A 13293-nucleotide genomic window follows, 5' to 3' on the forward strand; every position below is an offset into this window, starting at 1 on the left:
GATTAGATTTTAGGCGAGTTTCCTAAAATGTACTTAGCTTACCTTAAAACTTATTCCGGTAAAGAAGACTCCTGCTGTGTAAGTGTTTGATAACCATGTTAAACAACTATTTATAGCAGTAACTGGAACTAATACTATTAACAGGTACTACTACTAGCGAGCGTCTCACGCTATCATCTCCTGAAATGGCCAGAAGACAACTTATTTCAGCTCGCACAGCCTCGGGATTTTGCAGCTCGGGAGGCTCAGATCCCCGTGAGGAGCCTCTCTCGCCCCGTCCCGCAGCGGGAGGAGCGCAGAGGCCGCAGGTACGCGGAGGCATGCGGCACGTATCCGTGCTACACACCGCACCGCAGCGGCTGCAGGAGCAGAGAAACGACCTCCTAACTTGCTGCGCACCGCCCGGGAGCCATTTTAAAGCTCCGCTCTCGCAGCTCTCCCTCGGAGGCACCGCAGCGGTGACCGGCACCTCCGCATTATTGATCGGCCCTTCACAGGCTGGACCCCACCGCGGGCCGGCCGGCCGGTGCCAGCTCCGCCGCTAGCGGCCGGGCGCCACACAGGTGGCAGCACGAAGCCGGCCGAGCCGAGCCGTGCCGGGCCAAGCCGTGCCGAGCCGACCCGAGCCGTGCCGTTCCGACCTGCCCGCGGCCGCACCGCCCGCCCCGGCACTGGCGCTCGCCGCAGCCAATGGCGCCGCCGCTGTCAGGCTCGGCCCGCCCGCTGCCGGCGCGGGGGAGGGCTGAGGGCCGCGGGGAGGGAGGGAGAGAGGGAAGGGGCGAGGGGAGTTGGATGATTGAACTTTCTTGTTTAGTTTCTGCGCCGCGGAGCCTTCTGCCCCCACTGCAGCCCGGCACCCTCCCGGAGAGCGGGAGCGCACCCCGGCGCCTGCCGCCCCCCGCAGTCCCCTGCCCTCCTCCTCCTCCTCCTCCTCCTGCCCGCCCAGCCATGGTGCCCAGCGCGTCCCTCGCCCTGCTCCTCTGGGCAGCGGCCGCCTGCGGCAGCCCCGCCGGGCCGGGGGCCGGCGCCGCCGCCCGCAAGGAGGACGAGGCTTTCTCCACGGCCAGATGCACGTCCAGGTGCCTGAGCCTCCAGATCACCCGCATCTCCGCCTTCTTCAAGCACTTCCAGGTAGGGGCACGGCGCCGGGCGGGGTGGTCCCCCGGCAAACTTCGAGGCGGCTTCAGCCCCGCCGGCACCTGGAGGCGGCGGGCAGGGGGCGAGGGCTCCTCACAGGTGGTGGCCGGGACAGGACGGCACCGAGGGGTGCGCTTTGGGCTTAGCTTTTAACGAGGGGTGAGGGGGGACAGTGGGTGTCGCCCGGTGAGGGTGTGTGAGTAAGGGTTCTCTTCTTTTTGCGTCTCCTGGATAACGGTGGTGGCGAAACGGGGATGAAGTAGGGACAAGGTGTGGGGAGAGCTGCGTGGTATGAAATGCAGTGAGCTGTGCGGAGGGAGAATGAGCCCCTAAAGCGATGCGGAAGGTGGTGTAAGGGCAGAGGGTGCCTGCCCGCCCGTCCCCACCTTCCAGCTACGCGCACTCCTTTCATCTAACCTGGTCTTGAACACCTCCAGGGATGGGGCATCCCTCTCTGGGCAGAGGCTTTCCCTTCTCCCTTCCCCACCTGCTCTCGACTGTGCACGCATTGAACCAAATAAACGAGGAAACCCCCTGGAGCTGGCAGCACGTCTCCCTCTGTAGCCCTCAAGTCCCTTTGAGAACAAGCCTGGTGTGGAGCGCGGCCACCTCCACCTCTCGGGACAGCACGGCCCCGCAGCGCTTGGGGAGCGCCTCTCGCTTCCCTTCGGCTTCCCCGTGGGCTAAAAACTGGGACCGATCGCACCGACGGCTTGGGGAAGGTAGCTCTGAGGGCTACGGTGTTGGCACCGAACCCTGGCTGGAGAGAGGTTTAAGGATAACCCGCTTAAAAACAAGTCACGGCGAAAGGAAAGGCTGACGCGCTCGTCCCGCCGGCCGCGGGAGTCGCTCGCTGCCTGCAGCAGGGTTTGGGCCGACGAGATCCGTTCTAAGACCGGGTCCGACACCCGGGCTAGGACCGGGGCTGGGTGGGGTGGGCGCTGCCCCGGGCGAGGCTTCGCCGGGTCTGGGAGCGGCGAGGCGCTTGCTGGCAACGTGGCCGCCGCTGCCCAGCGCGTCTGGAGAGGATGGTACTCGTTAAAATAGTTCATTATCTTGGGGAGGGCTTGGGATTTTTTTTTTTTTTGGTCTTTCTTTTTTATGGCGTTGTCAGGCGGTTGTAACTTATTTGTTTTACAGTTTCGGTGGCTAAAGAGGCAGTTTAAATCAAGCCAATTCCGAGTGAAAGGCTTTTCTTGTGTTTTCTTGGCATGATTTCTTTCCCGACGTAAAACTGCTGACAGAATGCACATTGCCAAACAATAGTAATTACATTTTAATTAGCTAGGGTGAAATAAGCTGCAAATTACTTAGTTAGGACTTAATAACTGGCTGTTTATTTTTGTAATCAGTTGAAAATCTTGCAGTTTTAACCCCAACCTGCTAAAACACGCGGTAATATATCTAAATTACCAAGGATTAAACTCCTGCTGGATATGAAACGACTGTAATGTTGGGAGATGAAGTGCTCTCGCTTATGGAAGTTAAGCTTTCCATTGTCTTTAATGAAGGAAAGGAGGAGAGTTTTGGAGTATAGGGAGGACTGGATGTTCTCACAGGCTGATAATGCACAGTGGACTGGGCCATATGGTCCCACCAGTGAGAAAGGATACAATGTTACTTTCATCCCCTCTCTTCTTCCTCCTTTTACCGCAGTCACCCTCCCAGCCCTCCATTTTCATCTCGTCTGGGAACAGTTTCTGGAGTTCTTTTCATTGCAGAGATGCCCACTTATCTTGTAATCTGATTCAGCCTTTGAAGTGAACCAAACACCCAGCAGGAGCAGGAAGAAACCATAGTGTCTCCCAGGTAAAACAAGATTGGAAAGAAGTGTGACCCACTTGTTTCCCAGCCCTGCTTTAGGTATCACCTCAGTGTGAGGGTCAGGGAGATAGCAGCTGGGTGCATGGTGGCAGGTGGACTCCACCACATTGCAGAGAGTTAATTTCACACAGTTCAGGGTACCAAAACCACAGCACTAACGTTTTTTTTTTTCTTTTTTCTTCAGGGAATGAAGGTCAAGAAGTGTAAACAAAAAATAATGATTATTTCTATAACTTCTGGCTATCTTGTTTGAATGCCAATTGATATTCTTTCAAACTTTTTAAATGTTCACGAGAGATTTTCCTTCATTTCCCACTCCCTGCCTCCTGCCCCCTGGAAATTCCAGAAATTTTCACCCATTTTTCTTTACCATCCCTGTTTCTGAAAGGGTCAAGAGAGGTTTGTTTGTTTATTTATTTATCTATTTATTTTATATCTGGGAATTAGTTCTAAGCTTGTTTTAAAGTTGCATTCCCAGTAGGAGATTATTTTAACCAAGGCACATTTCCAGATGAGAAAGCATGTTGTATCCCAACTGTGGAACTTGGGTCACTGGGCAGCACAGAATGAGGCATTGATTTACCTGTGAGCAGAAAAAATACGGAGAAGAGAACATGGCTCTCTAGCCTACTGTTTAGTGCACTCACTTTTAGCTATTTTGGATATTGAGACTAGGGTTTTAGCTTGTAGTTTAATGGCTTGCATGAGAAAGTATCTGGAGGAGTCATTGGCACCCATCCATGCTCCCGGGTGACTGCATTGAAGAGTAGAGTTCTATCTCTGTGCTTTGCTTCTGGCAACGTTTGTGTTTTGTTATTCTCTGCAAATCACCTGATCAGGAGAGGGTGACTAGAGTGTTCTTCCAGCAACTAAAAGCATGACAGTCAAGTGGCCTTCCTACAGCAGAGAAGACACAGATTCGAACTGGATAGTTCCGCTCTATACCTGTGAGGCTGTTGTCTAACAGAGCATGTCTGTATCTTAGTGAGGAACACAAAAGCTGCCCTTACAAGAAAGGAAGAGCAGTTCCTCCTCTACTTTGGAAAGAGAGGAAGGTGTAAGGTGCCTGGCTCCATGAGAAGCATCAAGACTATGAATCCTCTGTAGAAGGAAAAATCCTCTGCTTTTTTTGGGACTGAGGTTGTAAAGAAGGGTGATACATTGTTTCCCTCAGCAGTTTCAGACAAGCAGTTAAGATAATTCCTTTCCTTGTGTTTCAGCTGATGGACCAGAAATGTCTGGGATTCTAATTGCAGGTATCCAAAGTTTCTTTGTGAATCCAGCTTTATAGTGACTCACGCTAGGTAAAGTCCTTATGAAGACCAGGTCAGAGTTATTGCTTTTTTTTTTTTAATTTCTCAAAAAGGATGTGGGTATAAATAAAGGACCCTGTATAGCTAGCTGGGAAAGAGGCTTGAGTACTCAGATTAGTTTAGCTAGAGGTTTTCTGTGTAACCTATCTGTTTTAGTGGTGTAAAACTAAAGATTCTTTGCACTGCTGTCTATGGGTATAGCCGTTTCCATCTGTGATATTAATTGTAGATGAACGCATCTCGTTTTGGGGGAGCAGGCATGGCAGTGGCCTTTAGCATTCTGTTTTCAAGATGAGTGAAAGCATGGTTTGGATTTTAACCTCTACTGCCAGCTGTCTGAGCCAGGTTCAGAAAACAGCATGATTGAAAGTTTTGTTTGTGAATAAGAGCTTGGGGCAAATGTCAGAGTAAGTTCATAGGCTAAAAGTACAGCATAAAAATTATGGAGAACAAACATTGTTTACTTGGACCTGTGAACTTACGGATCTTTGGTCTTAGTTGCCATGTGTTACAGTCCTCTCAAATGTCTTCTTGCTTAATACGTGAAACTCAACAAGTTAGCTCAGGTAGGGGAGGTGTACATCTCATGTGCTGGGTCAGAAGCTTAGAGGGTAGGAGAATATAGCAGAGAAGAGAAGAATGGCAGCAACATTGAAGGGAAGAATGCCGCTGCTGAGAAGAGTTTGACTCCGTCCTCTTTATTCCCTCCCATCAGATATTTATAAACATTGATGAGACCACCCCAAGTCTTTTCTATTCCAGGCACAACAAACTGAGCTCTCTCAGCCTCAGCCTCTACTCATATGAAAGATGCTACAGTCCTTTACTCTTAACAGCCCCTTGCTGGCTTTCCCCCCACCCCTGGTTTTTAGATATCTGCACGTCTGTAGTTTTCTTCTTCTATTTGTTTGTTTGGGTAGCTTTTAATTGTAATCTGAATCTTAGTAAATCCATTCCATTATTCCTATGGAAATCCTGCTTGAATAGGCTGATGAAGTTTTGCTTTTAACTTATTAAGGTGGATATTTATTAAAACATACCAGAAACAGTATGGACGAGCTTGGTGACATAGAGGTTCTGTATTCATACGTAAGCCAACTTGAATACTGGATGAGTTCCTGCCCAAACTTTTGATGCAGTGTAGACATCCCTCACATGGAAAGCCAGATTTGCAGTACATGAAGGGAAATTATTGAGAGATTTCCTTTCTTAGTATAAATCTTGTAATAATGTGCTAAGAATTAGAACTTAGAATGTATTAAGCTACGCTGGCTAATGCTAACTCAAAACTGTTTTGAAAGGATGGAAAAATGTTCTTTAAAGTTAATAGTTCAATACATTGCATAATGCTTAATAGCTGTAGGAGGGAAAAATAAGGCCTTCAAAATTTATTTTGAATGACTGATAAAGTATGGTGGTAGGAGATTGTCTTCACTGTTCATTTAAAACAGTGAATGGAGTGTGGTCTGTCAGAACAACTAAAGTTTTTGAAGGAAAACAGGCAATCATTTTGAAGAAATAATAAAAGTTCTCAGATTTTATACCTTCAGCAAATAGTGTGGAAGCGATTATCTCTAGATAGCCAATGCCTGATTTTACCTACAAGTCAGGCAGCCAGTTGTCTAAGTGCCAGCACATCTGCCTTCAAATTGCTTGAAACTCCAAAGTGACTGCACCTGCAAAAATCTGCAAGCAGTTCCAGATGGGAATGCTGTAGGCCAGGCTGGAAGTCTAGGGTGCATGTGTCTCGATGTGCTCTGCTGTAGAGAAGTCAGATCACAAAGAAACATTTTGTTGTAACTGTCTTGAATAATCCCCAAACCTTGAATTAGTTTTAATGGAACCTTTTGAAAAGATATGTACTACTTTTGTAGCAATGCATAGTAGATATGTTGTGTGTTATTCTTGGAATGCTTCAGTTTCAATTGATAGGCTGCCCAGGCACCTAGGCTTAGATCTTTTGGGACACGTTCATAATCTTTTCTACATGCTACTACTTAAGAAATGTGTGCCATCTGCTTTTTTTGCCATTTCAGTACTCATCTCCTTTCCAAAAATAGTCCCTGTGTTAAATAATTCTGACTTTCATATGTCTCCTTACAAGCACACAGCTGTTAATTTCTTTTCATAGACAAATCTGAACATTTGTCATTACTTTATGATTTTCTCAAAAAAAAAAAATTCAAATTGTTCGCCTGTTTTTATTATTCAGATGGTATGCGATCTGGATAATTATTCTGACATTTGGTGTGCTCATATTATTGAGATCTGCCGTCATGAACAAGAAATGCACAGATCTTAACATGATCTTAAGTGAAGTCTTTTGAAGACGAAGAGTTCACTTTGAATAATAATGGTCACAACTAGTGAAAACACCCTATTCTATGTGTAGAAAATCCACATCGTGGAACTGAGACACAGTTAGTCTTTGTGGTTATATATAGATCTATGAACTTTTTCGTGACCATACTCAAAGCTCTTTGGCATCAGTGAAGGTGTGTAGTCAGTGTGAGCACAAGGGTTATAAAGCCTTGTCCTTGCTGTGTAGAAGTTTTAGTTTCTCTAATTTGGGATCATAACTTTGAACGTTGTCATTCCAAATTAGAATGTTAGGCAGTGTCTCATGTGTAAGGTTTGAATGCAAATCAAATAAGCTGCATGGAAACAGATGAGATTGGTGAACAATTTCATTGAACAGTAAGTGTTGCCAAGATAGTGTTCTTGCTTTTTGCTTGTGGCTGACTATATACTAGAAGAAAAATCTTTATACTACATAAAATTAAAAATGCTATTAATGTGACAAATATGTATGATACCAAATGCAATAAAATTAATAGTAATGTTGCTAATGTATTTTGAAGCAGGCATTCTATATATAGATAATATTGGCAAGGCATACTTTTAATGTCATGGGTGTGTATCAGGAAAGGGGATGTTGCTTTTGAAAAGCATTAGAAAACTTCTGATAGAGAATTATTGGCATTTTTCAAATGTAAATCCTTTTTCCATTTGCATATGTATACACTTACTACCGAGGAAAAGGATAGTTTATAAACTAGGTAGTGTTCATATTAAGATTATTTTTAAAACTGTTCATTGTCTGCATATGGGTTGTCTCTGTCATTAACTATCACTCTCAAATGTATTAAAATATGTTTTATTTAATAAGTTTCCCGTAAGGAAAAAAAAATACACAATGCATTTCTGAGACAGCTTGAAAAACAGACTCATTTCCCAGATGCTGAACATTTGTCATTTTGCAAAGGACAAATTTCTTAAGAGTGAGTACTGAACTTACGTGTCTACAAAGGGAGATTATTATTCACAAGCTGATCTGCATCTCTTTCGGCTATTCTATGTGATTTTCTGCTTTCTGTGATTATCTGGAGTTGAGTGCATCTCTACCTTCTGTAAACAGGGAAAGTACTGTTATTTCACATCTATATTTTTAAAGATCAAAAACACAATTAACAAGCAAGTATCAGCAGTATGTTACAACAGAAGGAAGACACATTCAAAATTATATTAAGTAGTTGGTGCCTAGCAAATGTAAAGCTTGCACCAAAAAACCTATTGACTAGGAGTTTGCACCAAGAATTTTCAGTTTTTGACCTTTGCCATAGCTAAGCATCAAGGTCTTATATCTTAAAAACCTTTTGAAGTCCATGAAAAACCTTCTGTTGATTTCAGCTGGATCAGGTCCACGTATGTACACTAGGGCCATGCAGCCTTTGTCAACAAAGAAGAGTGATGTGAAGTTGGTATCCCAGCTCTAGTTTTATCCCCCACCCCCCTTTTTTTAATCTTTTAATGTCCACAAGATCACAGGATATGAAGGTGGAGAACTGGGGGTGTTGAAAGGTAAGTGGACCCTTTAAACTTGAAAATAGAGTTCTGTTCCTTTCATCTCTGATTAAAAAGAATCATACATTCATTTTCATCCATCAAAAAGAATATCAGATATTTCCAGATTTGGGGAACAATCCCAGCCCAAAGTTTATATAAAAACTTTCATTGGCTTCAGTGAAGTGCATTTTTACCAATGTGTCTCTAGCCTGTCAAAGAAGTATGTTGTCCAAATTATGAAAACATATTAACGAATTGAAAAAATAACACAGGAAAATACATCTTTCACACACAGACACACACACAAAAAATAAGTGGTTTATTTTACCATGGACGCTGCATGTTTTTCTTCCCCCTACCTTGGTCTGTATCTTTCATCATCATCTTTTAAAACAGAAGTTACATGACTCCCTCTGCAAAGGCAATGAATCCCCTGGCAGGAGCTGAGATTACTAGAGGAAGATACGGCCCCAAAACTTGCATGAGAAGCAAAAGAAGAGAGAGTGTCTCAGAAGGGAGAAAGATGGGGAAAAGTGACCTCCAGTAGGCACACACAAGGGAAGACAATGCCGGACAGAGAATTTGTCTAGGAGTATATAGATTTTACTGGGACACAACTAATTCAAATTAGGGCTAGAAATAGGGAACTGCCCCGCACAGACACAAAGGGAGGGTTGTTTGTAAGTATTTTTTATTTCAGCTTTTTCTGAGCTGCTTTGAGTTTTACCTGGTTTAAAAAAGTTTATTCTTGTTTGTAATTCAATTAAAACGTGGTTTAAATATCCTTCTATCTTCATCCAGTTTCAAAACCTCAAAGAAAATTCACCACAGAGGTCTCAGTGATTTGTGCTCATGCCATATGCCTATCCAATGCAGGCAAATAAACATTGTTCTAGACCAGGGATGCTCAAGTGTACAGCTTGTGCAGGTAATTGTGATGATCTTTGGCTGGCTTCTTTTCACCTGGTCTTCATTCCGTTTTTTAATAAAAGTACCTTGGGAGGGTGAAGGCAGTTCACTTGTGTCGGGGTGTTGGTAGCGTGCTTCTCATTTTTGTCTTCCCTACAGACCATGCCCTATCACACTGATGGACTGTGAGAAAAGTGTGTCAGAGGAACAGGCTGCTTTGGCTTTCTGAGCAATTCCTGCTCTCTGAACATCACCCTGTTTGTTAAACTTGTAAAAGTTACCCTGGAGAGTTTTCAGCTGGAAATAAGTTCTGATGATGGCAGCCTGCTCTCTTGAGTCAATACCGTAACTTTCTTGCATGTATTCTGGATTAATTAGTGATCCCAATTCTTTGGGAAGAGCTTTGGATCTTGTAATAAGACAGTGTGAAGGAAACAATTGCATTGGAGAAGGTGTCTTCCTCGGGGATTGAGGTTAATGGTAAAGACTGGATGAGAATGTGTTCATTTAATCCAGTGTAAGCATAGTTCAACCTTCATTCCCATTCTTGGAATTTATAAGAATAGTTATGTTTTTCCTTTTTATCGGTTATTCTTTTGGGGAGTTATCTTCACATTGACTTATATTAAATAATGTGCGCTTTACACACATGAACATCTCATGAGATCTATGATGTATAGACCTATATCTATGATCTATAGGTCATAGATATAGGTCTATACATCATTTGCAGTTAATTGATAATGTTTTTTAATTGTTAATGATATCTTTGTACTACAGGAACATTCCAGTCAAGCCTCTGGGCTTTCTTTGGTCCTAGACACTATAAATCCATTTCTTAAACCCACGTGCTGTAAGGCTGTGGATTCATTGGGATTTTGTACATGGATGGACAAACACATAAGGCAGCAAATAGTTGAAAGCTGAGGAAGGAGAGAGAACAACAATAATAATGTATTCTAATACAGTGACTCAGTGATTTTTTTTATATAATTTATGTTCTTTTTTTATTGGAAGACGATTCAACAAGGTGTGTTTTTTATTTAATTAGATGATTATAATTCCTTTAGAAACAATTAAATCACATTACTGTGTAACTACAGCTAGACAATAATAAAGCACATCATTATCTGCCCCCATTTTTCTTAGTCATAAAGAGTTTATAATATGTTGACATTTGAGCCATAGCAATTTTGGGAAAGGAACTGGATGTAGCAGAACTTGAGGCTTTTTTCCCCATTTTGAAATGTCTTTCTATGAAACTTTTAATGGAAAGATCATGAGTTAGCCAAACTTTGGTCAGTCTGGATCTGCAATAGGTGGAAAGAACATTTAGGGTTAGACAAACTGACGGAAAGAGGTAAAAATCATCCAGTTAATGAGGTGTATGACTCTCCTCTTATAGTACGTCCTATCTGCTATGGGACACATTTGTCAGAACAAATAAGGAAAGAGGACATGGATTTCTTGGACTAGCAGCTTATTGTGGATTTTGAATAAAAGAATTGAATAAGCAGTGTGAAAGACAGTAGACTTCTGTTAAATTTTATGAATTTTCTGTCTAGTGGATCCAGAGTATAAATGCATTTGATGTTGCATGTGCAGCATATTAGCTCACCTTGTGAAAAATTTTAACTATAGAACAACACAGATACATTTGTGCACTGTACAGCACTGAAGCTGTAAAGTGGCAATTAAATGTTTAACAGCAACTAATTTCAAGCCTCCTCCTTCAAAACATGATTTTTCTTAAATAGAAAGAAGAGCAGCAATGTGGAGTAGACTTTAAGTAAAACAAAACCTCAGCCATTTTCCACATTGTAGAAAGAAATGAACAAATGAAGAAATGAGTTTTCTGAAGGATATACTGTCTGCTGTTGTTTTGGGATCAAAAGCATAACTCAGTTTTAAAGACTAAAGAGCTTTACAAAGGGATGTAGTGTAACTTCCTGTTTTTTCTTTAGCTGGAGGTCTTTCACATTTCTGAATTAAACTTATCAACTCTCCCATTTATCTAATCAGCAGTTTAATACAGATTTATTTTTTTTTCTGGAGTTTTCATTGCTGGCCTGAGTTTGATATCCCTACAGATGATGGTAATGTCTCTAGTGGTTTCAACTGAAATAATCTTAGACCAGTGCCAAATATGCTAGAAATATCTGATCAAAATCTGTAGATAAAAACAATAAAATTCCCATTATACTGTTTAAAGACAGTTAGCTTAGATTTGTTAAATACCATCTGGGCATCATCCTTTACAATTCAAGGTGGTAGTAAATGTTACTATGCCATTAGGATAAAGTAAAACTGAATTGCCAATTATTTGCCATGTAAAATACTTTGACTTCAAATTAAGATAATTTTTAGAAGCAATTCCTTCAAATCATAAGCAAAGGTAGAAACAATTTTTTGATGTAACCAGAGCTGAGTACCACTAAAGACAGTAAAGAAGTATTTTTTATTTTATTTTATTTATTTTTTATTTTTTTTTACAAAATGAGATATTGCCCAGTTACTGATTGTTACTCTGTATATCCAGGTGCCCCCAGGGATTCCATGGCATCCCTGTAAGCTTCATCAACAGGCATGGCTTATCCTCTTAATAATAGCAGCAGATGTCAAATTTTCATGCCCGTAAGATGCTTACTCATACCTAGTAGATCCATCTGTTATAGATCGAGCCTCAGTCAAGTTGTTCTCATCCATGACCTTCCCACTGAGAAAGCAAATCAAGTAGAGCTCCTCAGTCCAATGAAAAACAAACCTGAGTATTATCAACATATTTGTAGTACCACAACCCACTTCACTTCACTGTCTTTCTTAATTGCTTTGCACAGGTGAGAAGACTGGTAAGATGGAATGAGACAGGGATAGAATTCCTGGAGCATGCCAGAAATATCTGGGTCTTTCCAAAGATGAAACAACTGAAATATTTGATAGTTCTGCAAGAATAAATGATATAAGAAAGATAAACAAAAAAATGTTATACAAAACCTGCTGATAATTCAAGATGTTGATAACTGGTATTAACCTCAGTTGTAGATGTTTAAAATACGGACACACTTGTAGATGCTTAAACTCATAAAATATGGGCATTATCATGTTTTTCATTTGTGTCTGTTAGTGCGGATTGAACATATAAAAGAAAATCCTAGGCTTCAGAGCTTCAGTTATCCTTCCAGTGGAATTCTGTGAAAAAGTCTACAACCAATTGTTTACATTAACTGGGGCTTTAAAATACTGTAGCTTGGATAGGAACTTAGGCTGAGCTTTGGCACCTCTCATATTACAAGTCTTTCAATATCTACAACAGAAATTAAGCTGTCTTAATTTTAAACTCTTTCACCTGATGCCAGAAATGACTGAAATGCGATATACCTGTCAGGAAATGATTGCTCTGCATAGCAGCTATATCTCTGGTAACCAGACATGTGTCAATGACAAATGCTGCAGTCCTGCCTTGAAAAGAAATTTATTTATTTATTTATTTATTTATTTTATGGTATGTCTTCATTAGCTAGTTATCATACTGTATACTAGAAAACTGGCACATGAAAGGCTTTTTGTTTGTGGAAAGGTTTATCATATGGTGAGGCAACTTTCACAATTTTCAGTGGAAGATCTCTGTAGAAAGATCCAGTTAATATCCTTATAGCTCAGACTGTAAGAATAATTTTAGTGTCTTGTATCTTTTTCAAATAATAACACTTCATGTTGTTTTCCTCTCCCTCTCATCTGTTCTTCCTCCCACAGTCTAAGGTTGGTTGCAGGGTGGTCTAGAAGACAGTTGTATATGTTTCATATGGCATACAGTTCTTAACAAGCTGGAAAAAGCTCATAAGGAAACTGAAGAAGTGGCTTGTATCTATTGTAACATGCATTAAAAGTCTGGCTCTTTTGGCAGGAACATATTGTCAGCATTGCAGGATAGAAGGGCCCCGGCTAGGATCAAATGGAAAGGGAAAGACTCAAACTTCCCACCCTACTGTATGTTCCTTTACATGATGCCTGTTTTTCATCCATTGTCAACACAATGCCCTTGCAACCTTTGCTGTTCTGGGAGCCGCTGCAGTTCCTTAAAATAGGATGGGAGTAAAAATTCAGTCTGCAGACAAATATGAACAGGGTTTACAGGTCTGGGAGCTGAGGAGAGACAGCAGCATTGAACTAAAGTCAGGGGAAAGGGGTCACGGCTTCCCTTTTTGTTACATGATAAAATAAGGAGGACATTCATCATTTGATGTTATATGTGGTATCTGACCAG

At 42.0% G+C, this 13293-nt stretch overlaps 1 protein-coding gene across 2 annotated transcripts in view; it reads left to right on the forward strand.

Moving 5' to 3' along the window:
- The first annotated feature begins 760 nt into the window (after positions 1-760).
- ANOS1 (anosmin 1) overlaps positions 761-13293 on the forward strand; it is a 139879-nt gene continuing 127346 nt past the window's right edge. For both annotated transcript variants that reach the window (XM_035344677.1, XM_035344767.1), the window contains exon 1: positions 761-1131. In XM_035344677.1, the coding sequence (XP_035200568.1) occupies positions 793-1131 (339 nt within the window). In that variant the 5' untranslated portion in view covers positions 761-792. The remainder of the gene's footprint in view (positions 1132-13293) is intronic.

This window comes from Oxyura jamaicensis, chromosome 1, assembly GCF_011077185.1.
Source record: "Oxyura jamaicensis isolate SHBP4307 breed ruddy duck chromosome 1, BPBGC_Ojam_1.0, whole genome shotgun sequence".
NCBI classification, from domain to species: Eukaryota; Metazoa; Chordata; class Aves; order Anseriformes; family Anatidae; genus Oxyura; species Oxyura jamaicensis.